This window comes from Oryctolagus cuniculus, chromosome 7, assembly GCF_051225735.1.
Source record: "Oryctolagus cuniculus isolate XC-2025 breed Fujian yellow rabbit chromosome 7, ASM5122573v1, whole genome shotgun sequence".
Lineage (NCBI taxonomy): Eukaryota > Metazoa > Chordata > Mammalia > Lagomorpha > Leporidae > Oryctolagus > Oryctolagus cuniculus.
The window spans coordinates 44556953-44582734 of NC_142873.1; the positions used below are offsets into that span (position 1 = coordinate 44556953).

Here is a 25782-nt window from a genome sequence, read left to right on the forward strand (position 1 = left end):
CTTCTCTTTGTGCACTGAATGATCGTTGGCCCACGCCCAGCGATTCTGATGAATGTGTAATGAAATCCCGTTCTGCAGGCAGCCTGAGCGTGAGTTACTGAGCTTCTGTCCCGTGCCCACGGCTCTGCTTCCTCTTCTGGTCTGTGACGCGCGTCTGTTTTCCGTACGCAGGGAAAGGCGGAAGGGATGTGGGGCTCATGTGTAGCCTGGTTGCTCCACAGCTGTCCTGGAGGTCATAGGAAGTGTGGCAGATTAGGGGAAGGCTGGGGCGCGGTGGCGGGCTGCTGTTTTCTCCTTGAGGTTGTGACACAGGCTGACAAAACCAGGGGTTCCCAGCTGGGTGGTGGCACAAAGCACCATGTGTTCCAAGAGGGGTTCTGCCCAGCAGGGGTCCCCTGGCTGACCCACAGCCCTGAGCTGCCCCTGCTCTGAGTGCCGGGCCTTTTCTGTTTGTCTAGATGGGGATACTCTCCCCGTAGCCTTCGTTCTAAGCTCACATTGTCTCCCAAAATCTTTTCTGGCAAGAGTAATGTCTGTGAATGAACATGGGCCCTGCCTGTGTTCTTTCTCCCTTATCACCCTCCTTTAAAACACAAATGGCCTGCCCTGAGCCGCGGGTGCGTTTGCTCTGCTGGTTACCCCGAGTCTGTTGGGATACACGAGACGCGTCTCGCAACTCTGGTGCCAAACCTGCTTTTATCGGCATGAATTTCAGCCACTGGAGTTGTGTGTCTGCAACACAGGAATGCAAAATGGTAAGTGCTGCCCTGTCTGCACTCCCTAGGGGCATAGGCAAAGTGCTTTTTTAAAAAAGATGTATCCATTCGAGAAAATCAGAGTTACAGAGAGAGATGGAGATCTTCATTCCGCTGATTCACTCCCCAGATGGCTGCAACGCTAGAAGTGGGCTGGGCGGGAGCCAGGAGCTTCATCCAGTTCTTCCGTTGGGTGCAGGAGCCCAAGTCCTTGGGCCCTCTTCCACTGCTTTCTCAGGCTTGTGAACAGGGAGCTGGGTCAGAAGTGGAGCAGCCAGGACACAGCCAACACCCTGTATGGGATGCTTAACCCATTACGTTATGCCACAGCATCTGTAAAGTGAGCCTGGGTCCTGCGCCTTGGAGCCACGGTCCTGTGCTGACTGTTCACTCAGCGGCCTGTGCCCAGGATGGCGGGGGAGGGGACAGCCCAGTGCCTGGGCAGGTGCAAAAGAGCCTGTAATTGTTCCTTGGATTGTTTAACGATGTCACTGCTCTGTCATTGACTGTCGTCATTGGATACAGCTGATGTTTAACACGGAAGAGCTTTCCGTTCTGTGAAACACCCTTTTCCGTGGGAGGTTAATGCCCTGTCCTCCCTGGCGGTCCGGGGCAGTCTGGATTGCGTGTCACTTCTCTGCCTGGTTCTGGGGTGGAGCCTTCACTGATGGCTCCCGGCCGTGAGTTGTCTCTGATTTTCCACAACCGGCACTCGTGGGTCTCGTTAGATCTTTAGAGTCAATATTCTTGGTTCTTGTCTTCCAAATTCTACACCGTACTAATGTGGACTCAGAAAAAGAAGTGGGTGGGGCAGTGGGCCTTGGCCCGGCCCCTTCAGACCGCCCCTGCCTACAAAGATGGTGTGTTGCTGCCATCTAATGGAGAGAGCAAGAAGTGCAGTCGGGGAAACAGCCGTACCTTTGTGGGTAGGGTTTCTAAAGGGTTTCTGACACGTCCACCACAGGGGGTACAAGCGATTGCCATCTTGCAGCGCATCCTCTCCTGCATCATCTATCAGGATGGGGCCCTGAGACACCGTCATCCCGAGGGCCCCGGGCTGCGGCGGAGCCGTGCGCTTTAGAAGCTCAAGTTGTATTTCAGTGAATTTGCTGGCAACGAAAACCGAGTGGGGGCGTTTCTTTGTCAGATTCTTAACCGTTGAGATACTTTGTCAGAGGACTTGAACATTTTAAATACCAACTAACCTACCTTTTAAAAAGTAGTTGAAGAATGTGTGTAGTACAGGTGCCCATCTGTAGCGCCTTGGTAATTTATATTGTATCAGAATTAGCCCATGAAATGCCTGATGCATCGCAGTAGCCACTGTGGCCCGCGTGCCCTCTGAAGGTGGCTTATTCTGAAGTGTACCCCTAAATAAATGATATTCCCAGCGAACTAACTAGCGTGGTGTTGCTTCGTCCAGGATGGAGACGCCGCCCCAGGAAACGCTGCTTTCTGTGGCCACAGCTGCAGCTGTCCATTGCAGCCGCCACGGGTGAAATGCGCGGACCCCGGAGTGGGAGCGCGGCCGACAGCTGGAGCCCTGCAGAGCCCGCCTGTCCCGGGGGCGGGAACAGCGCCACGGGGTCTCTCTGCTGCGCACCTGGCCCGCCCTGGTCCTGAGTGAGCATTCGCTCACCGCTGTACCTGTCCCAGTCGGCCTCTGTTGTGATCCTTAACCAAAGATCACTATGGAACCTTTGTCCCATCTGTGGGAGTTGAGGCTCGCTCTCTTGTGAAGCTCAAAACCAACTTTTTAAAGGATTTATTGGGGGGCCGGCGCCGCGGCTCACTAGGCTAATCCTCCACCTTGCGGCGCCAGCACACCGGGTTCTAGTCCTGGTCAGGGCACCGGATTCTGTCCCGGTTGCCCCTCTTCCAGGCCAGCTCTCTGCTGTGGCCAGGGAGTGCAGTGGAGGATGGCCCAAGTGCTTGGGCCCTGCACCCCATGGGAGACCAGGATAAGTACTGGCTCCTGCCATCGGATCAGCGTGGTGTGCCGCACCGGCCATTGGAGGGTGAACCAATGGCAAAAAGGAAGACCTTTCTCTCTCTCTCTCTCACTGTCCACTGCCTGTCAAAACACACACACACACACACAAAACAACTGTTTACTAAGCACACAGGGAAAAGGAAAGCGAAGCCGGTGAAAGATCTCTGTCTCTGCCTTTCAAACAAACTAAATAAGTAAATACGTAAATTCAAAGAATATATTGCAGGGGCCGGCGCTGTGGCGCAGTGGGTTAACGCCCTGGCCTGAAGCACCAGCATCCTATATGGGTGCCGGTTTGAGACCTGGCTGCTCCACTTCTGGAGTGGAGCCCCCATAGCTCTCTGCTATGGCCTGGGAAAGTAGTAGAAGGTGGCCCAAGCACCCACGTGGGAGACCTGGAGGAAGCTCCTGGCTCCTGGCTTCGGATCAGCGCAGCTCTAGCGATTGTGGCCAACTGGGGAGTGAACCAGTGGAATTGAAGACCTCTCTCTCTCTCTCTCTCTCTCCCCCCCCCCTTCCTCTCTTTCTCTCTGCCTCTCCTTCTCTCTCTGTGTAACTCTTTCAGATAGATCAAAAAAATCTTAAAAAAAAAAAAGACCTGCCTCCCCAACCTGGCCCTTGCCCTCACCTCCCCTGCCCTCACCACCCCAGCCCTCACCTCCCTGGCTCTCACCTCCCACCTTTGCTCTGCTTGGCACCTCTAGTCCCCTTCCCTGGCCCCCAAGGCTGACGCACCACTAGCTCCCAGAGGCAGCACAGCCTGGTAGTTGCGCGGCTTGGGCTGGGCACTGGCTGCACTTGGCTGCACTGGGACCCATGGGAACCCACCCAGAGGGAGGGGCCCTTCCCAGCTCGGGGACCATTTCTCCTTCCAGAGCCAGGGGCTGCGTTAGGATCTGCGCATCACATGTCAAGCGCCATTTGAGGAGTTTGGAGGAAGCCCATCGAAATTTGCACAAGGGAGGCAGCGAGAGAGAACCAGATCACCCCTGCATGGCTCGGCGGTGCACATGGATACAGAGGAGCGGGCCTGGCTTGATTAAGCCCTTGCCCAGGGAGCAGCGGGTCTGAGGAACTGGCTGCGGGACCCATCTTCGTGAGGTGGCTGCCTTAGGGCCACCCCTGGGAGCGGCTGGCGCTTGCCTTTGGATGTGGGCTCCGACTCCGTGGGCTCTGCTCCCAGCCCCTGCTCACTCTGATGGCATGAGAGACCCAGTGAGGGATGCAGGCAGCTCCCAGTGGGTGAGCAGGCTAGGCTGCCCCGCCCACCCCAGCACTGGACGAGGCATGTGCCTGGGGAAGGGGTGGGTGAGGCTTCCGAGGCAGTTGGCTGCTCGGGCCCCCAGCAGGGAAGGGGGCTCGGGCCCTGGGGCCTGGAGATGCAGGCGTGGGGTCCCGCCCAGCCTCTCCAGTCGCTCACACATCATCGAAGCCTCACCTGCACGTGCCGCAGTCACGTCGGCCATCGCCAGGCGGAAATGCTTTCCTCACAGCGTCATTAGGGTGAGGGAAATCCCGCCCATGCGGCAGGTGGCAGGGGACCAGCAGGTGCTAGCCGCCAGTGCGGCTCAGTTCAAAAGACCCTCTCTACCGAAAGGGTCTGTGGACGCCTAAGGAACCGGAGCGGGGCTTACGTCAGTACCCCTTTGCTGACCAGTGCCCACGGTGGCCTCCTGCCTGTGGTCCCCACACGGCACAGTGACCTGTGGAGCTTACAGTTGTGGGACTGAGGGTCTGACCCCCTCCTGAGGCTGGCCGCGCCCATGGACGTGACCCACGGAGGCACACCAAGCCCTGAAGCGTGAAACCCCACCTCACGGCGACAGTTAGGGTTCATCACCACTGGTGTCAGAAACTCCTGCAGGTCACATTGAGATTTCGGGGGCTCTCATCAAACCTACAGGGCTGGAATCCCTGAGGGGGAGCCAGGACTCCAACGCCTGGCTGTGGCGACCCCAAGCACAGCAGGGCCAGCTCTGAGGACCGCGCCCACCGGCCGAGGCTCGTCCCCTTACCCTGTTGCCGGCTCCCGGCTCCCGCGGGACTTCATCATCTCGTTCTCACTGAGCAGCGCAGAAATTCAGAAACCAAAATAGGATACAGTTGCCCTTCTGATGAATTTCATTCTTTGGGAGACTGCGCTGTGGCGGGGAGGGTTAAGCCTTTGTCTGAGATGTTGACATCCCCGAAGGGTGCCCATTCCAGTCCCAGCTGTTCTGAACTGATCCAGCTTCCTGATAATGCGCCTGGGAATGCAGCTGGATGACCAACCACCCAAGTACACGGGCCCCTGCTACCCACCTAGGGGACCTGGATGGATTTCCTGCCTCCTGGCTTCAACCTGGCCCATTTGGGAAGTGAACTAATGGATGGAGGACCCCCACCCCCATCACGCTGCCTTTCAAATAAATAAATCTTTTAGACATTTTTTTCATTCTTTATAAAATCATAATGAAATATCAAAATGCAGCTTCCCATTGCCCAGCAAGGTATTTTTTAAAAGATTTATTTATTTATTCAAAAGTCAGAGTTACACAAAGAGAAGAGAGGCAGAGAGAGAGAGAGGTCTTCTATCCAATGGTTCACTCCCCAATTGGTTGCAATGGCCGGAACTGTGGCAATCCGATGCCAGGAGCTTCCTCCAGGTCTCTCACGCGGGTGCAGGGGCCCAAGGACTTGGGTCATCTTCTACTGCTTTCCCAGGCCAGAGCAGAGAGCTGGATGGGAAGTGGAGCAGCTGGCTCTCAAACCAGCTCCCATATGGGATGCCAGCGCTTCAGGCCAGGGCTTTAACCTGCTGAGCCATAGCACCGGCCCCACTATTTTCTTTTAATATTTATTTATTAGAGAAAGAAAGAGTTTCCATCTGCTGGTTCATTCCCCCAAATGCCTACAAGGGCTGGGACTGGGCCAGACTGAAGCTGGGAGCTGGAACTCAATCAGGTCTCCCACGTGGGTGGCAGAGACCCAAGTCCTTGAGCCACACCGGCTGCTCTCCAGAGTGAGCATTAGCAGGAATGCGGTACCACTCCAGGGGGGAGTGGGCTGAGCCCCAGACACCCTGACACGGGATGTGGTGTCTTAGCCGCCAGGCTGAACACCTGCCCCGACTGCTAACTATTTGTTTTGGGGATGTGGGCAGCCTTTTAAGCGATCTGAAGTTCTCTTAGAAGGAACACCCAGCCGGCGCCGCGGCTCACTAGGCTAATCCTCCGCCTAGCGGCGCCGGCACACCGGGTTCTAGTCCCGGTCGGGGTGCCGGATTCTGTCCCGGTTGCCCCTCTTCCAGGCCAGCCCTCTGCTGTGGCCAGGGAGTGCAGTGGAGGATGGCCCAGGTGCTTGGGCCCTGCACCCCATGGGAGACCAGGAAAAGCACCTGGCTCCTGGCTCCTGCCATCGGATCAGCGCGGTGCGCCGGCCGCAGCGCGCCGGCCGCGGCAGCCATTGGAGGGTAAACCAACGGCAAAGGAAGACCTTTGTCTCTCTCTCTCACTGTCCACTCTGCCTGTCAAAAAAAAAAAAAAAAAAAAAAAAAAAAAAAAAAAAAAAGGAACACCCTTAACTGAGGATTGCACACACCTGTATGCTGTTTTCCTGCTTTTACCGAAAAAGCTCGTCTTACTCAAGTTTCAGAATCAAATAGGACAAGGCTGAGGCAGTGGGGTTTCGTTTCTTTTTTTAAGTGACACACATATGGCAGCCACAGGGACTTTCTTAAGAAGCCAGGGGTTGGTTTGAAGAAAGAGGGGCTCGCCGTCACTGTCCTACCTGCTATTTTCCAAGCAATAGGCGCTTGGCGCTGGCTCGCAGCAGCCTGCCCTGGAAGGGTTCAAGGCCCCGCATCCACACACCCCTGCCATTGATGGGTGCAGCCGCTGCCTCCTGCCCTGCCTGGGCCTAGCAGGGACAGGTCTACTTCCTTTGTGGCTCCAGGGTCGGGGCTGGTGCTGCGGCGTAGCAGGTTAAACCAGGGTCTGCGGCGCTGCCATCCCAAGGTTCAAGTTCTGACTGCTCCCCTTCTGATCCAGCTCCCTGCTAATGCACCTGGGAAAGCAGGGGAAGATGCCCCAAGTGCTTGGGCCCTGCACCCACGGGGGCGACCCGGAAGAAGCTCCTGGCTTCAACCTGGCCCAGCCCTAGCTCTTGGGGCCATTTGGGGCATGAACCAGCAGATGGCAGAACTCTCTCTTTGTAACTCCTGCCTTTCAAGTAAATAAAATATTTTAGGGGGGGGGGGCGTGCCAGTGATGGAGTCTTCCTTTCAGTTCCCCTGAGTCCCCACCTGCTCCCCGCAGCGTCGCCACGCGCAGCAAGGGAGCAGCCCCTTGCCCTTCCCGGCTCCTCCCTCCCAGTCCCACGCAGCCTCGCCGGCCGCCGTGCCCGGGGGAATAGCGGTGCCGCCTCTGCCAGGGAGGAGCGAGGCGTCCTGCAGGCGGCGCCGGTGGAGCCTCTCACGCTCTGCCTTTCGGTCTGAGTTCCGCAATCTGTGGGCTTCCTCCTCCGCAGCCCTGAACTCCCGTCGCCGCCGGCCCCTCTGCCTGGAAGATGTGGGCGGCTGGGCCCCCGGCTTTTCCTCCCGCCTTTTCCTCCCGCCTTCTGGTCAGGGCGCCGTGAGCACACAGGGGCACACACGCCCCTTCCAGAAACCCAGGACGGGACTCGCTCTGGGCGACGCTTATCACGGAGAAACCGCTGCTCTGTCGAAGGGCTCTGCTTTCTTCCAGGGGTCCCTCCATGTTGCGCTGAGCGAGCGTCCCCCAACCCCCACGACCGACCGGCGCCTGTCACCCAGCCTTCCCCACCCCACCCCTGTCGTCCTGCGGGCCTCTCCTGCACATGACCCCGACGCCCAAGGGAAGTGACTTCTGAGCAGTATTTTTAGAAAGTGTTTATTTCTAACATAGACAGCTTTCACTTTAAATGCAAAATAGTTGATAAAAAAATAAGAAAACTATATATTGACCCTTCACCCCAAACAGACATCCGTCTTTGGTATTTGCTTTCAGGTAATTAGGTTAAAAAAAAAAAAAACTCTTAAAACTATTATTTCTCTCCAAAAGACAAGGCAGAGTTGAGGTATTCCATTGAACAGGCGAGCGCACGCTCTCTCTCCACTAACAGCTTTGTGACACACTCCATTGCTTCTCAAGCACATCTCCGTCTGAGTATATGGTCTTAAACCTGGCCATGTTCTTCAGTAACCGTTACATTGCCATAGAAACTTCCTGGACTTGGCGCCCCGCCACATGGAAGGCAGGCACACACACACACACACACACACACACACACACACGGCGGGGCCACTCGGGAGTGGGTGGCAGGCTCGGCCCCTGAGTCTGCTGGCTTGCCCTGCCATCGGCAGCCCTATTGCCAGCTGCTACATGAAAAGCTGGGTGTGGGGCTTCTGCCCCGGAGCATCATGGGTTGCCCCTCCTTCTGCACATTCAGACAGACCCAGAGCTGGGCGTCAGCCTTAAGGCCGGCAGTGAGATGCTACAGGTTAGTACCAAAGTGGCCACACAGGCTGGCCCTGAGCATCCTTTGGGAGATGCACACGTGGTGGCTGCTGCCTGCCTGCTCACCACCAGGGGGGGACACCCAACCCAGCTCCAGCAGCGGTCCCATGCCTTGTCTGCCCGTTTGCTTTCTCCAGACAGCAGGACTGAGTGAGCTCAGAGCATGGCCGACACAGCGCACCGGCAAGGCTCCACCACAGCAGAGCCCTCCCCTGGAAATCTGATTTCAACCTTGCATTAATGCTACCAGAATTAATGCTCCCTGTCACTGAGACCTCGAGTCAGAGTAAGTTGTTGCCTTTTCTAACAGGAGCCACAAAAAGGGGAACCTTTTTTCTTCCAAGGGCCATTGGCTATTGATAACAGCAGCTGTGGGCCACACAAAATGATCGACATAAAAATGAAGCTGCCGTGCAGGTACTGAGTTTCAAGTCCCGCCTGCGGTGTCCCTGGCAGGGCCAGACCAAGTGATTCGGCCAGACGATCCCCACCGCTGACCCACAGGGTCTCTGGCTCAGCATTTTGCACCTGGCCACGTGGCTGAGGGCTCTGGGCGTCAGGTGAGAGGCAGCTGTGCTCCGGGTGCTGTACGGACAGGTCCGAGTGAGCCCCAGATGGCCACATACATTCGGCCATGCCAGGAGCTGAGGATGGAGAAAGCTGCTGGTGTCTTCCTGTGTGCGCTGAGCAAGAGCCGCAGCCCAGAGAAAACAACTGCTCTTCCTTCATTGACACTAGCTTATGAAAAATAAAGGGGAAAAAACCCTCTTCAAAACAAGAGAGAGAAAAAAAAAAAAAAAGCAAGCAGTTTCGTTAACAATAATAATGAAAGCGATAGCAACCTGGAGAGGGAGCTGCCTGGCTCTCAGAGAGCGAGCTATCTGCGTTTCACATCTTCCCCAGCTCCCAAACACCACACGTGGGTAAAACGGGGTGGAGAACTGAAGAGCCCTCCTGGGACTGCACCGCGTACTATTTCCCTTTCACAGCACGCTTGGTTGTTCTCGGGCCCCAGAAGCTCTGAAGGGGCGAATAAACTCCCCAAAACAAATAAACCCCCCCCCCTATAAACACCTGCCCTGCTTGTATTGCCCACGGCAGCACCGGGGTCTAAAACGGAAAGACCACGCCGACGATGGAAATCACGGAGCCTGGCACACAGCAACAGGAGCACAGCCACCTGTCTGGCCATGGGGGCTGTTTTTCAACTGCTGGGAAACTCTGGTGGTCTGCTAAACTTGGGGCCCGGGCTGTCACGGCTCCTGTGAATCACAGCTCCCCGCCGTGGGCAGCCCCCACTGCGGCGGCACTCCCAGAGCCCGGATGAAGCGGCAGCCCAGCAGACAGTCCCTGCCCCAGGACGATCCGGGCCGAAGCTAACCCAAGGAGCCAGATAACAAAGAGGAAGGCACCACAGGAAGGGGCTTTCTTAATGGCCCTCCCGCGTGCCCCGTGCGGGGGTGGGGAGTTCCTGGGGCCCTGCCTGTGGAGCGTGGGAGGCCTGTGCCAGGCCCCGGCCCCTGGGTGGCCGCCCCGGGGAGCTGTCACAAGCACCCTTCGAAGCTGGCAGTTTTTCACTCTGTAAGACAAACACAGACTGCAGGAGGAAACCAGACCTTTCTCAGAGAAGGGAGAATGTTCTTCCTCCCTCCTCGCCTGCCTCGGCTCTGTGCTCACGAACGGAGGTCGATTTCCCCCCTCGCCACGTGCCTGCGCACCCTCGGCTGGTCCTGGGTCTGCGACCCGGCCGGAGGAAATCAGCAGCAGTTTTTGAAAAAGCACAGTAGAATACATTCTTGCCGAAATACATTTTGCTTTCCCGTGAACACTGCCTTCCCCACCGGACGCAGGAAGCTGCAGGAAGCACAGCTCTGCCCAGCCCTGGACGGAGCCCGCCCTGGGCCCACTCTCCTTCCGGGGGCAGTGGACTGAGAACAGGGCTTTCCTGAGGCTGCTGTGGCCTCGGCTGCCACAGGGGACCGTGGCGACCCCAAAGTCCTGAGATCCTGAGGGAGATCAAACTCGGGCAGCTGCTTCTGTCTCCCGAAAATGCCTGGGATTATCTTTCACATTGAGCAGAAACTCTGTCTTTCCCTTTAAAAAGCAGGAGGCCCTGAGATAGTTCTGGCCACCCCCACACTCCTGCCCGCTGTTTGTCAAGTGCAGGGGAGAAAGAGCGGAGAGAAGGTCTTCTCCCAGTTGGGGAGGCCTAAGGAAAAGCTGTTCTTGCACCGCAAAGGTTTGTGGGCTTCAAGAACTTGAGCCGGGAGCCCCGAGGCTGAGAGAGGGAACTCTGGCCACAGGTCCATCTCCGTTAGTCCAACAGCAGAGATGTGCTGGGCGCCGGGGGTGGGGGACAGCCCCTCCCTGCCCAGTGTCCAAGACAGGCTGTCTCCAGCGTGGCCCGAGCTCGCCCCAGCCCCTCACCGTGCAGCAAGGCGTTTGGAAAAGATGGCGTGCAAACTCCGCCAGCTCTTCCTGCTCAGCAGATGTGGTAAGTGGATGCTCGCCAGTGCAGCGCCTTGGGCAGGCAACTCTGTAATGTGGAGCCCCTGAGACGGGCCAGACGGGCCGGACGGGCCGGACAGCAGGCCAGGGGGGCAGGGGCTGTGCTCCATCACCTCGGGCACCCCCCACAGCTATCTGGGGAAGAAGTATTCTTTGTTGCTGACATCATAAGGGCTCCGCGGGCAGCCGGCGTCTGGGTGGCTGGGACCCGGGGCGTTGTCAGAGCCGAGGCTGCTGGGGGACACGGGTGGGGAGATGAGGGGCACCAGCACGGTGATGGGCCTGGGCCTCTCGGGGACCAGCTGGCCCAGCGCGTAGGGCGGGTGCACCCCCGCCTTGCCTTCCTTCAGAGCTCGCAGCTTCCACATCTTCCTGAACCTTCAACACAGACACAAGAAGACAAACCATGAGGATGGTTAGTGCCCCGACTGGCGGCCCCGGGGGCCTGGCACTCCAGGCTTGGGACCCAAGGGGTGACAACTGGTTACCCCATCAGCTGCTGTCACCAGGGATGCTCTGAAGGGTGGTGCCTCAAAAATACCCCCAAGAAAACAGGCGTGTGCAGTTGGTCTAACTTACAAATGGGGAAACTGAGGCACACCCAGGCTGTGAGTATCCCTTTATGGAACCCCAAAGTCACATGACAGGTCCTTGACTTGGCCTGTTCCAGAGGTGCTCACCAGGGACACAACATCAGCCCCAAGTTCATTTGCTTAAAAGTGGGGGTGCAGCGTTGTGGCTTAGCAGGTGAAGCCCCTGCCTGTGACCCCGGCATCCCATATAGGAGAGCCAGCCTGCATCCCGCCTGCTCCACTTCTGATCCAGCTCCCTGCTAATGCACCTGGGAAAGTAGGGCCCGAGTGCTTGGACCGCTGCACCCATGTGGGAGACCAGTGGAGTTCCAGCCTCCTGGCCCAGCCCTGGCTGTTGCAGCCTTCTGGGGAGTGAACCAGTGGATGGAGGAGTGAACCAGTGGATGGAGGAGTGAACCAGTGGATGGAGGAGTGAACCAGTGGATGGAGGAGCTTGCTCTCTGTCTCTCTGTCACTCTGCCTTTCAAATAATAATAATAAAAAAAAGGCGCTGCCTGTGATTTGTGATGGCCCCCTCGCAGCCCTCCTGTGCCCATCCTGCCCACACCCCTGCATCCACTGCCTGCACACGGTCAGTGCTCACAGGCCCAGCCGGGGGCACCCTCGGACACGGGCTGACTCATCTGACAGGAAAGCCCACGTTAAACAGGAAAGAGATAGACATCTCTCTGATCGGGCTGGGCCCAAAGCCAGCACTCGGTAACTGAGAAGTCACTTGACAGCTGAAAGGAAGGCGAGATCATGAGATGATACCAATCTTCAAAGGTACAGCCACAGCGCCTTCCCGAGGGGCCCAGGCCTCGCCTCCCCCACCTGCTCCCCCGACAGCAGGAGAAAGGTGCTCCTCTCGCTTCCCTCACCGGTCAGTGACTCCGGGAAGGGCCGTGAGGCACGAGGGGAAGCCGATGTCAAAAACAAGACTGGGGGACTTTCCTTGGATGTCTTTTTTATATCGGCAGGCTATTCCTGTCCTTGTTATGATCCATAATTGATAGCTGGCTCCAAATCTGCCACTGGCTCTTGGCCTGCTCTCCAAATGCAATAAACAATCTGTAGAACATTACTAAGGACTTGGCCACTAGGAAGAGGGCCCAGCAGGGGTGCTTACTGCAGCTCCGCGGCGTCCTTGACTGGATGCAGTTCTCCCTGGTGAAAGTGCCCATTGTACTCTGGGTGGCAAAATAATCAGACTCCCTGGTCCAGGAACCCCACCCCCGGAAATACACTCTAAAGAAACTACACAGCTATGGGGAAAAAAAACTTTAGGCAAAAGATGTTCAACACAGGGTTGTTTATAAAAGCGAAACAATGCCCAAATGCTTCGTGGTGAGACGTTGGTTAAGTGAACTTGGGTAAACTCTACGGAACAGAGAAGTCTATAGCTGATGAAAGTGGTGTTTACGTATTGTGGAAAACTAGTATGTTCTAATGCTAAATTTAAAAGGGAGGATTCAGGGGCAAACATTGTGCTAAGCCTCCGACTGCAGTGCCAGCCTCCCATTTGGGTGCTCTTTTGTGTCCTGGATGCTCCTCTTCTGATCCAGCTCTCTGCTAATGGCCTGGAAAAGCACTGGAGGATGACCCAAGTGCTTGGGCCCTGCACCCACACGGGAGACCAGGAAGAAGCTCCTGGCTCCTGGTCTGCTCAGCTCCAGCCATTGCAGCCATTTGGGGAGTGAACCAGTGGATGGAAGACCTTCCTCTCTGTCTCTCTCTCTGTCTGTAACCCTGCCTCTCAAATAAGTGAATCAGTGGATGATCTCTCTCTCTCTCTCTCTTTCTGTTCTTCCTTTCAAATAGGATAAATAAATTTGAAAATTTTTTTAAAGAATACTCTTTTAAAAACAGATAAAAATTGTAAAATTATCACCAATATTGCTGGAAACATATTTAGGAAAGTACTATGCTTAGGGACCAGGTACCAGGGCCGCCAGGATGAACATGGCCGTGCGTCCCCCGTTCTGCCTGTGTAACTGTGACCATCCCAGTGGCTGGGGCAGCTCGGCTACCTTGGCACCCTCAGATTCCCACAGTCTCTCTGACTTCATCCCCTCTTCTCGACAGAAGGGATTTGGGGAATAGAGAAGTTTTTCACCACTCGAAATGACTGGCCTCTTTCCAAATGCATTTGGCTTATATGGAAGCAAATGGAAACTCAGCAGGCTAGGAAATAAATTGCTGGCTGTTCTCAGCCCGGAGCACTGCCCTGCCTGTGCCTACAGGGACTCTGGTTGTTTAGCAACCAGCAGCGTTCAGGCATCGTCTGCAGAACAGCAAACTAGATCTGCCGCCTACCTAATGCTTTTGTTAGTGATTAACAGACACCAAGAGGGCGCCAGCAGCTGCACCGGCCTCCAGTGGACGCCCTAGGCCAGGCTCTTGCCAGTCCTTGAGCAAGTCATTTTACCTTTTGGAGCTGCTTCCTCGTTTGTAAAACTAAAGAAGATGACGCCTGAGGCCCCACCCAAAGAGTGCGACCTGTGGGTTTGAGTCTTGGCCTTGGCCTTCCTGGCTGTAAAACTCCACCTCTTTCTCTTTACTAAATCACACTCTCCGCTGCGCAAGGTCTGTGGCAGCTTACGGAAAGGCCTGTTTGGGGGCCCTGGTCATGTAGAGCCAGAAGCAGTAGGCGGGGGCACCTGCCTGCCTTGAGGCCAGGAATCCCCCCAGTGTGGACAAGCCCCCCACCCTTCATTGGCCTGAGGGTAGAAAAGGCTTCACTCCCTCCCAGGACCCCCCTCCCCACCTCCTGCACACCTCTGGGTGTGGACCACTTCATTGAAATATCAAAGCCAGAACAGCCCTGAACACGAGCGGCCTGGCCCTCTTGCTAATCCTCCAACCCCAGACCACCCTTGGGAGTAGGAGAGCTCCCTGCCCAGTTCCTACTCCTCCCTCCCAAACACCCTCAAAGACCGAGCAGCAGGCAGGTGAGAGAAGGGAAGGAAGGGGCGTGGCTTCCCCTCCTGTCTCATTACAGTTCACTCTGCCCGAGGCCCCGCCCGGCTGCTTCCAGGGCTTCAGCTTATGCAAACTTTCAGTTCCTGCAGGGAAACGGGACCCCTGGGGATCTGCAGTATTTCCTGGCCACTGACTTCACTAGAGGCTGGCCCTTCTGGAGACAGCAAGCCCAGGAACACAGGGACCCCGGCCACTGTGAACCGCGGCTGCAGGCAGCATGGGGACGGGCGCCCCCCGCGGGTCTGCTGGGATCTCGAGGTGGACATTCTTAGGGACATCTTGCATTGCAGGCACCCAGATCTGAGTGTGTGCGTGCTCTCTGTGCGCTGCTTCTCAGGCAGTGTGGCCCGTGGAAGAGAGCACGGCCATCCTCATGGTGTCCTCACAGCACCACTCTCCCACCTCCCCCGCACAGCTTCCCACCGCTGGCTTCCCCTGGGGTCCCGTCATAGGCCCTCCCCCTACATGCCAGCGCCCCTCGGATTTGTCCCTTCGGCTGCCCATCCCAGCCCTGCTCCTGAGGCCAGGACCTCGATTCCTCCTCTCCTTCTTCCTCCTCCTCCACTTCGCCACCAAACCCAGCCAGTTCTACCTCTGGTCAGCCTTGAGTCTACTCCTGGTTCCCCATGCCTCCGCCACCATCCTAGCACAGGCTCCTGTCATCTCTGGCCCAGACACGGGGGCTCCCGGCGTCCCCTGTATTTTACGTCCCCTGTAACATGCAGCCTCAGAACCGCAGAGAATGATCTGGGAAGATGGCAGAGCTGGGCAAGGCCTCCTCAGAACCCTGCAACGGCCACTCCCTCCCCTCAAGACAGGCCCAGAGGCCTTTACCTCCCTTTCCAGGCCTCCCCGGTACTGCTACACCCACACATATGCATACACACATGCACACACATATACGCATATGCACACACACACAGGCATGCACAAACCCTCTCAACCATAGGACATACTGGGCTCCTCTTCCTCTGGTTCTCGCCACACAAGTCGTCACCCCTCAGGGCCCAACTTCCTCATCATTAGACAGCATCTGTCCTGTCCACTGTTGCCTCCCGCAGCACCCGCATGGCACTATGGCCCAACACTGGGTGCCGTGCATGTGTGCCTGGGCTCCTTTGTTGATGAGCGTATGAGCAGACAAATGGTCGCTCTGTGCATCTCTGGCGACTCCGTGGCGAAGCGAAGCTCAGCAGGAGGCCGGAAGACCCCACTGGCCATTCCCGGGACCCAACTCACCTCAGGACAACGCCAGCGCCGAGCAGCGCCCCGAACGCCAGGCTCCCTCCAGTCACCAGGAACGTGGACAGCGGGACTGGGGAGGAATCATCTTCTGAGAGGGAAAAAGAAGAATGAGCAGGAGGAGAAAAAGGGGTAGAAAAAGCAGAAGAAAACCACTCAGCAGGTGCCATCAAAGGCCCAGAGAGGAGCAAGTGCTGAGCCGCAGCCGGCTAAGCAGCTGCTGGTGACGCCGGTGCCCCACGTCAGAGCTGGCTCTGCGCCTGCCGCTCCGCCCCGGATTCAGTTCGGCTAATGGCCTGGGAAGCAGCAGAAGATGCCCCCGGTGCTTGGGCCCCTACACCCACGTGCGAGACCCAGATGAAACTCCTGGCTGGTTTTGGCTGGCCCAGACTGGCTGTTGCAGATATTTGGGGAGTGAACCAGTGGATGGACAGTTCTAAGTGCATGTGTGTGTGTGTCTGATACTCTGCTTTTCAAATAAATCAATAAATGCATAAATCGTTATAAAAACTACAAGCCCCACAGGACCCCCACCTGGAGAAGGAGGCGGTTCCGCTGACTAGCACTGGGCAGGGCTGCCGGCTTTCTGGCCAAAGCCAACTCCAGGAGAGCCACCGGCATGAGCAGACGGACCCCAGGACTCCACCTCCCAGAGGTGCTGGGCCCCTTGGCCAGACTCGGGCTGCCCCCTCACTTTCTGGGGGCCTTTCCGGTGGCATTCTGTCTGTCCTTACGAAGCACAGAGGGCACTCAAGACACCGAAGGATGGCCAGCGCCGCGGCTCACTAGGCAAATCCTCTACCTTGCGGCGCCGGCACACAGGTTCTAGTCCCGGTTGCCCCTCTTCCAGGCCAGCTCTCTGCTATGGCCAGGGAGTGCAGTGGAGGATGGCCCAAGTACTTGGGCCCTGCACCCCATGGGAGACCAGGAGAAGCACCTGGCTCCTGCCTTTGGATAGGCACAGTGCGCTGGCCGCGGCGGCCATTGGAGGGTGAACCAACAGCCAAGGAAGACCTTTCTCTCTGTCTCTCTCACTGTCCGCTCTGCCTGTCAAAAATAAATAAATAATAAAAAGACACCGAAGGCTTCGGGGACCTCTTCAATGGCAGCTCCCTTGAAGATGACATCAAGGAGGCTCCGACGCAATCACCAGGAACCCGAGTGCAGCTGTCCCCTGGGCGTCCTCTCCTGTCTGCCCCCACTGCGTGGCGCCCAGGCCCAGGCACATGAAGCTCATCCAGCAACCCCAGGTGCCACACTCCCTTCCGCTAGGCTCTCCACACCCCGACCCCGGAGTGCTCTCTCCCTCCCAGCCTTGGCCGCCCCCCTTACTCCCCCAAGTCTCAGATGAGCCAAGGTCACTTCCCTTGAGAAGCGAGGTCCCCACCCATACCCCGGGAGCCAGTGATGGCCTCCCTGGTCACTCCTCCAGCTGCATCACTGGAGTGAGCTCCCTCAAATCCACACGCGTGGATTTCACTGTGGCCCTCCCAGGGGCTCTCAAGGCACTGGCACAGGGCAGTGTCTCCAAAACAGCTCACTGGATGGACAAAAGAACAACCCAGCGACACAAAGAGCCAGGCCTGCCCACCACAGCCAGAGACCCTGCACTGGACAGCGGGTTCCTCCAAGCCAAGCCTTTGCTCTCCCCTTCCGCTGGGAATGCCAGAGTCACAGCTGCCCAGGCTCCAGGCTCCTCCAGCCCAGACGCAAACCAGTCACTGCTTCGATGCCCACCGGAGTCGGGGCTGGCTCCTCCGACTACGCACCCACCCCCACAGGGACAAGCTGGGTGCTTGGCTCACTCGCTTATTAGAATTTTGTCAGCTTTTACGGCTTTTTCCTTCCTTCATTCAGCAGACCCTCATCGAGTGCCTGCTGGGCGCCGGGCTTTGCTCCAAGCCTCAGAGGTACAGGGAAGAGCATGACCGAATGTCCTTCCCTCCGGATCTTCCATTCCAATGGAGGAGATGCACTGTGATGTCAGCATGACAGGGGCAATGAAGCAAAGCAAAGCACGGGGAAAGGAGAGAGCTCTGGGGAGGGGGCTCTGTGAGCCCCCCCGCCCCGGGCCAGCAAAGGGCTCCCTGAGGAGGAGGAATCTGAGCAGAGACCCCGGTGGTGGGAAGGAGCTGACCCAGGAGGAGCAAGCAGCAAGTGCAAAGGCCCTGGGACACAACGTGTGGAGAAGAGCAAGGAGGAAGCCTGGCGGGAGCAGAGCGAGAGGAACGGTGGAGGAGACGAGGTCTACAGCTAGGAGATGATGTAGCTGTGACAGCTCCCCTAGACGTGCACTCTGCTGGTTTGCTCTGGGAGAGCCCGTGGTGAGCCAGGGAGGGCTCCGGTTGTGTTTTAAGGGCCACTCTGGGTGCTGGTTGGAAAAGTCTGGGTTAGGACAAGGAGGTGGCGGCTCCTGAAGCCTCGCTGGATGAGATGGCCGTGACTCGAGCAGCTGTCGGCCCTGGTGGTGGGGAGAAGGGGTCAGCTTCTGGGTGTGCCTCAGGGTGCCGCTGACAGGTCCCAGCGAGACACCACCGGGGGATGACAGGTGGAGGAGGCAGGGTCCCGATCCCCGGCATGTGAGCAGCCCTGCCAGGTGGTGCCGGCTCCCAAGACGGAGCAGACGGGGAAGACCGGGTCTGGGCAGGAGAGGTGGGGGGCGGGGGGACACCAAGCATTTCCTTTAGGCACTTTGAGTTGGGTTCCTAGGTCCCCAGGGGGCCCTGCCACCCCAGCAGAGTTGTCTGGGTCGGAGCTGAAACGCAGGAGTCATCAGCCCATTCTTGGATGAGATCAATGGTAGGCGTGGCCAGCGCCTGCTGAGAGTCCCCAGCTCTCTCAACAATAAATTCCACCAGGCCTCCCGCCCCGCCAGGCCTCCCTCCCTGCCGGTCTCATGCTGGGCTCCCATGACAGCTCTTCCACGCAGCCTGATCACAGAGAGTAGAGTCCCTGAGAACAAGGGCGGCTTTAATTCCCAGTGAGTCCTCAGCCCCAGGTGTCTAGCTGTGGGTGCACTGCACTGGATGGTGCAGCGGGGTGGGGGTGGGGGTGGGGCAGCCGGGTGAACGTAATGAGGCCGAGGCCTTCTCAGACAGTGCTGCTCGGCTGTCACACCTCCAGGGGTGTGACACTCCCGTCTGGTGAAACAAACACAGCACCAGTGATTGCTCTGGACACAAGTGTGTGCGAGTTTACCTGGTCCTGCAGGTACAGGAAACCAGGAACACTGAAATCAAAGACCCCTATAGCCAAGGGCTTGTGGCCCCTCACCAGATCTTAGCTCACAGCATCCAACTTGAGCCGAGAAGGGTAAGAGAGGGGCCAGCGCTGTGGCATAGTGGGTAAGGCGCCACTTGCAGTGCCGGCATGTGGGCACCAGCTCGAGTCCCGGCTGCTCCACTTTCAATCCAGCTCTCAGCTATCACCTGGGAAAGCAGTAGAAGACGGCCCAAGGCCTTGGGCCCCTGTACCCAAGTGGGAGACCAGGAGGAAGCCCCTGGCTCCTGGCTTCAGATCTGTGCAGCGTGCCAGCCGTAGCGGCCATTTAGGGAATGGACCAGCAGATGGAAGAGAGACTTCGGCCATTGGTGCCATGCTAACCTGTCCAGATGACAAAGGACTTTCTGCAGAGAAACTCTGCCCCAGAGGAATCCAGAAAGACCCGCTCCTTACCTGGGAGGCTGGTTGTGTTTGTAGAACCTCTGGAGGGAGCAGTGCTGCCGTCAGTAGCAGTGGATGCCTGAAAGATAGTCGCACCATCAGTCACAGCCGACGTAACCGTCATGTCCTCAGAGAGTCCTTCACACACACCAGGGGCGTCTGTCTCTATCTTTCTCATTGTTATCTGGGTTATTTGTAGCCACGCCTTGGCAGCTTAACTCAAGGACTTCTTCCCAGCTTCTCCACCAAAGTTAAAAGACACACCTCAGAGGAAACACCCCCATCGACACGGGTGTGGGGCCAGGTCACGCAGCTTACTGGCAAAAGCATGGGCTGGAATCTTGGCTCCATCCCTACTACTTGCGGGCCCTCGGGTGGATTTCGGAATGCACATGGCCTCCCTGTAGGATCAGCACAGGGATCAAACGAGATGCAAGACTCAGTATAGCAGAGCGTGGCCAGTGCTCAGCCAGTGTCATTCCTAGAACTGCACCAGGCCCTCTCCCGCAGGCGCTGGGACAGAACTGCATCCAGCAGGGATCCAGCTTCCCCGGCAGTGCCGCTCCCAGAGTGGCTGAGCCCCAGGCTTAGGGAATCAAGGACCGGGGAGGAGATATAGACAGATGGGAAACTGGATTACTCAAGGAATGAAGCAGCTTCAGGAAATCCTCTTTCCAGCACATTGTGACAGCAGGAGTCCCCGGGGGAGGGACTCAGGCCAAGCTACCAGTGGTGCCCAAAAAGCTCAGAGGCAAAACAGTAGCCATTAGACCCAGGGGACCTCCGTGGACCGGGCCCCAGCATGGCCGAACAGCTCCCCCTTCTCCAGGGGCTGAAAAAGGACAGGTCACTCGCCATGGCCACATTTCTACTAAGTGGCGGAGCTGGGACTTCAACCAGATTCTGGCAGGTGCCGGCCTACATGCCTAACCACTGGGCACTGCTGCCCCCACCCTTCTTTAAGAACGTGGACTCACCTGCGTGGCGGGGGACGAGGCCGGAGGGCTCTCGGGCTCTGTGGACAGAAGGAGAGGTCATTATTCAGGGCCCGTGGGCTGTGAGTCCTGTCTGATGGGCTTGAGGAGCAGAAAAAGTTCCTCAAAGCTGGAAATACCCAGCCACCAGCCACGAGGAACCAGACACACAGACGATGATCAAGGGGCCGGTGCTGGGTGGTGGGTAAAGCTGCTGCCTGCGGTGCCAGCATCCCATATGGGCACTGGTTCTAGTCCTGGCTGCTCCTCTTCCGATCCAGCTCTCTGCTATGGCCTGAGAAAGCAGTAGAAGATGGCCCAAGTCCTTGGGCCCCTGCACCCACTTGGGAGACCCGGAAGAAGCTCCTGGCTCCTGGTTTCGGATTGGCTCAGCTCCGGCCATTGCAGCCATTTGGGGAGTGAACCAGCGAATGGAAGACTTCTGTCTCTCCCTCTCTCTGTAACTCTACCACTCAAATAAATAAATAAATCTTTTTGAAAAATGCTGATGGAGCCACATCACGGGAGAGCTGTTGAAAGCAGCTTGGACATCACACCAGGTGTCCGTCTGCCCAGTGGAGCATCCCCCAGGCCCACAAACACGTTCAATTGTCTGTGTCAATCAGAACTATGATGCAGCTTTGAAAAGGTAATGAAGAAAACCACTGAAGGCATTTTGTATAAAAAACGCAAGGCAAGGAGGAGAACAGAGAGTTTGAGCCAAAGTTTCTAAAGAAATATTTCTAAGTCTTATTTATTGTATAGTAACAAACACACATTCACACACAGGAGAAAAATGGAAGGATGCATCTCACCCGATACAAGCACTATTAACATCTCCATTTTCCTCTCTCTCTCTCTTTTTTTTTTTTTTTTTTTTTTTAAGATTTGTTTATTTTGAAAGTGACAGTGATGGGCAGGAGGGAGGGGAGACAGAGAGCCTCCACCCGCTGGCTCAGTCCCTAAATGGCCTCAACGGCCTGGGCTGGACCAGGCTGAACAGGAGCCCAGAACCTCTTTCGGTCTCCCATGTGGGAGACAGGCCCCAAATCCCAAATACTGGGGCCATCTTCCGCTGCCTTCCCAGGCACGTCAGCAGGCGGCTGACCAGAAGCAGAGCAGCTGGGCCTCAAACCAGCTCTCGGATACGGAATGCCAGCTTTGCGAGCGGCAACTTAACCCACTGCACCACAATGCTGGCCCCCATTATAGTTTCCTTCTACATACTTTTTGTAATAAAAAAGTTTACATATATATATAGGGGTAAGTATTTGCTTGGCGCTTACGTCACCAGCTGAGACACCCTCATCCTATCCTGGAATACTGAGCTCGATACCCGCATGTCGCTAATGCAGACCCTGGAAGCAGGGGTGATGACTCAAGGACCTGAGAGCCTGCAACCCGCACGGGAGACCTGGTGGAATTCTCCACCTGGGACACTCCTACACACCCTCCAAGACACGACTCAGGTGTCGCCTCCTCCAGGAAGCTCTTCCTGCTGTCTCTAAATGGCCATGGCACGTAGAAATGCCTGCTCCCTGGCAGACAGCATCTCACTACATGACACGGCCGCCCCCCTGCTGGGCCCCCAGCACACACTGAAGTCACCAGGAAAGCTTCCCCCTCCAGGTTCTGACTCAGGGGGGTTCAAGGAGGCACCCGTGACAGCGATTCTGGGATGCCCACAGCCCCACTCTCTCACCCCAGCAAGCAGTACTGCACATAACTGCCAATCCCCTTACATTTGGACTACAGTTTGTCATTGCTAAAGCGTATTTTTTCACTGCCCTCAGTGCAGACAAGATGGCTCATAGGATCCCCATTTTACGGATGAAAAGATTGAGGCTCTTTACCAATGTCATGCAACCCCATTCCCCAGTTGGCGGCTACACCCAGGGCCGGCCTGATGGCGCCTGCTGCACCGCCTCCCTCTGACAGGAAGCTGCCAGCAACTCATAAGAGGGGCGTCCACGAGTAAGACCAGATTCAGGGGCAGGTGACCAGACAGGAGAGGACCCCACAAGCCAGCCCGCGCAGCAGCGTGCATTGAGGGGCCCCAGCAGCTGCCAGCCCCTGGGGGCTCCAGAGGAATCCCAAGAGAGCAGACCCGGAGATCCGTCACGGCTACCCCAGGAGACGGAGGGAGCAGGGCCAGCGAGGCCGAGGGGGCTCACGTGAGAAACAGCCTTGCACTGGAAGAGACCTTTCTCTAAAGAAGACACAGGACGAGACACAGGCAGCAACTCTGATCACTAAGGAAATGCAAACCCAAACCACCATGAGACAACACTTTCTACTCGGAAGGCGGCTGTTACCCGAAACGTGGGAACCAGCAAGGGTTGGCGAGGACACGGAGACCGGGAGCTGCGTGCACTCGCGTGGGAATGTAAATGGCGCAGCTGCTGCGGAGAACGCACGTGGCTGCTCCACAACAGAAGACTGGAACTGCCTTCAGTGCTACGAGGCTTGTGGCAGGGGCTCAGCCGCTGCCTGGGACAGCGGCGTCTGCTAACGGAGTGCCCGTTGGGTCCCACTTCCAGTCCAGTGCATCCTGGGAGGCAGCAGGTGACAGCACAAGGGCCTGGGCCCCTGCTGCTCACGTGGGAGACACAGATGGAGCTCCTGGCTCCTGGCTCCAGCCTGGCCCAGTCCTGGCTGTTGGGGGCACTTGGGGAGTGAACTAGCAGATGGAAGACCTCTCTCTCTCCTCTGTCTCTCTGCCTTTCACGTAGATAAAAATAAATACTTTTTTTTTAAAAAAAAGAATTACCATTGCATTGTTGCACAACACCATCCCTCTCCATCTTGCAAAATAGAAACTCTCCAGTCTTTGAAGACGACCATCTGGTCTACCCACCCCTTCCCCCAGCCACTGAGAATCAGCATTCAACTTTCTTCTTCTGACTTTGTTTTTCTATTTGTTTATTTGATAGGCAGAGTAATGGGGGGAGCAATTTTACTTCACCATATAAACACAGAACTGAAACCAGAGCCTCAGACTGACATGTGTCCGTGTCCGTGGAGGCATTATTCATGAATACCAAAAGGTGGAAGCTGTGGCGTAGTGGGTAAAGCTGCTGCCTGTGATGCTGGCGTCTCATGTGGGCACCGGCTCATTTCCCGGCTGCTCCATTTCCCATCCAGCTCCCTGCTAATGGCCTGGGAAAGCAGCAGAAGGTGACCCAAGTGCTTGGGCCCCTGCAACCACGTGGGAAACCTGGGGGAAGCTCCTGGCTCCTGGCTTTGGCCTGGTGCAGCCTTGGCCATTGCAGCTATCTGAAGAGTGAACCAGCAGATGAAGATCTCTCTCTCTCTCTCTCTCTCTCTCTCTCTCTCTTTCTGTCTCTCCCTCTCTCTCCCTCTTGCCTTATAACTCTGACTTTCAAATAAAAGAAATATCTCTTTGAAAAACAAAAAGGTGGAAGTAACCCAAGTGTCTAGCAACAGATGTGTGAGTAAATAAAAAGTGGTTCTTCCCTGTTGTGGAACAGCATCTGCCTTAACAATGGAGGAAACTGACAAGTTACCACATGAATGAATCTCTTTTTTAAAAAAAAGATTCATTTATTTATTTATTTGAGAGTCAGAATTACACAGAGAGAAGGAGAGGCAGAGAGAGAGAGAGAGACAGAGACAGAGAGAAAGAGAGAATCTTCCACCTGCTGGTTCACTCCCCAAATGGCCAAAACAGCCGGAGCTGCGTCAATCCAAAGCCAGGAACCAGGAGCTTCTTCTGGGTCTCCCACACAAGTGCAAGGGCCCAAGGACTTGGACCATCATCTACTGCTTTCCCGGGCCATAGCAGAGAGCTGGATCGGAAGTGGAGCAGCCAGATATTGAACTAGCGCCCATAAGGGATGCCGGCACTGCAGGTGGCGGCTTTACCTGCTACGCCACAGCACTGGCTCCCACATGAATGAATCTTAAAGACTTCATGCTAAGTGAAACAAGCAGTCACCAAGGGACAAGACCCATATGATTCCACTCACAGAGGGGTGGGAACCTTGGCACAGTGGGTTATGCCATTGTTTGGGGCTTCCACAACCCATATCAGAGCACCAGTTCAAGTCCTGGCCACTCCACTTCCAATCTAGCTCCCTGCTAATGCACCTGGGACAGCAGCAGTAGCTGGCCCAAGTTCTTGGGCACCTGCCACCCACGTGGTTGATCCCGATGGAGCTTGGGGGTCCTGATTTCAGCCTGACCCAGATCCGGCTGTTTCGGCCATTTGGGGAACGAGCCAGCAAATGGAAGATCTCTCCCCCGACCCCCCATTGCTCTGTCTTTCAAATAAACAAATAAATGTCAGAAGCAGAAAGTCAAGCGCTGGCTGCCAGCAGCTGGGGAAGGGGTGGGTGGACGGGAGTTCGTCTAAAGAACATCGGGTTTCCATTTTGCAAGCTGGAGATGGATGGTGTTGCACAACAATGCAAATGTACCGAACACCAGAGAACCATGCACCTCGGGGTAGTTACAACAGTGACTTTACGAGCATATTTTACCACGATTAAAAATTTTTAAAAGAAGAAATTTTCCAACAACATGGCATTTCTGAAACTGCTCGTGATGGTCTCAACTAAGCGGTTTGGGAGGGAAGGTCAAGGTCAAAAGCGTCAGCCTGGACCTGGAACATGCCCCTTGCACAAGGTTAGAGCAAACACTGCAAAGCCACGAGGCCTCCCTGACCTCAGCATTCGGATAACCAGCGGGCGCGGGCTCACACTGCAGACAGATCCAGCGAGCACAGTGTAGCCTGCGGATGTTCTGATTTGTTTAAGTGATCTTCCTAAATAAAACGCAGCAGTTAAGCTGCCCATCTTACTGAGGCTGAAGCAGGAAAAGTTGATGAGAACAGGGGCCCATCCTCTGGGTGAGCAGGAGGAGGGAAAGTCCCGCACAGATCTCAGCCTGCCTCTCACACGGCACATGCCCAAATCGGTGACAACCCGGGCCCCAAGGCCTCTGCCTCAGATCTCCCCAGCGCGGGAACGCAAGGACTCCCCTGCTCCCAAGACAGAGCCAGGGAAGAGCCACGCCTATCACACCCCACCCCACCCAGGGACATGTGCAGCCCAGACAAGAAACCTGGAGCCAGGGCTGGCAGAACGTGGCCGGGGCAATTGATTTCAGTCCTGTCCTTTCTTCTTTAGCCACACACTCTCAACAAATGGGCTGCTTACTCTTTCTTACTTGCTAAGTATTTGAGAATATTTTATTTGATACAATTATGCCACAGGGCCAGAGAGATGTGAGCCCAAAGTGAGCCTGGAAACAGGTCTACAACAAGATACTGGGAAGAGTAAACTTGACAGCTCCTGTGGGTCGTGAGCTCCCCATCTCTGGGAGCATTCAAGCAGAGGCCGGGTGACCACCCTCAGGCTGTGGGCAGGGGGGCGCCTGCATTCTCATCCTGCCAAATCCTAATCTTTGATTCCAGGATACCAACAGATAATGTCTCAAGGGGTTGTGGTAGAAAAGCAAGTGGTCAGGTAGGGTTGCTGTTTGTAGTAAGGGGGATGGGGTGGGGAGGGCACCATCAGAAAGAGAAAGGGTTGTGCAGCTCCCTCCAGAAGGCAG

At 56.4% G+C, this 25782-nt stretch overlaps 1 protein-coding gene across 6 annotated transcripts in view; it reads right to left on the reverse strand.

Annotated features, from left to right (window-relative positions):
- Positions 1-7623: 7623 nt before the first annotated feature.
- Positions 7624-25782, reverse strand: part of IL6R (interleukin 6 receptor) — a 48916-nt gene continuing 30757 nt past the window's right edge. For 4 of the 6 annotated variants that reach the window (XM_089299896.1, XM_008264378.5, XM_008264376.5 and 1 more), the window contains exons 7-10: positions 20209-20246; positions 19244-19310; positions 15566-15659; positions 7624-11150 (exon numbers count right to left, since the gene is read on the reverse strand). In XM_089299896.1, the coding sequence (XP_089156022.1) occupies positions 10904-11150; positions 15566-15659; positions 19244-19310; positions 20209-20246 (446 nt within the window). In that variant the 3' untranslated portion in view covers positions 7624-10903. The remainder of the gene's footprint in view (positions 11151-15565; positions 15660-19243; positions 19311-20208; positions 20247-25782) is intronic. The other 2 variants (XM_051858640.3, XM_008264375.5) reach the window with 1 other exon arrangement.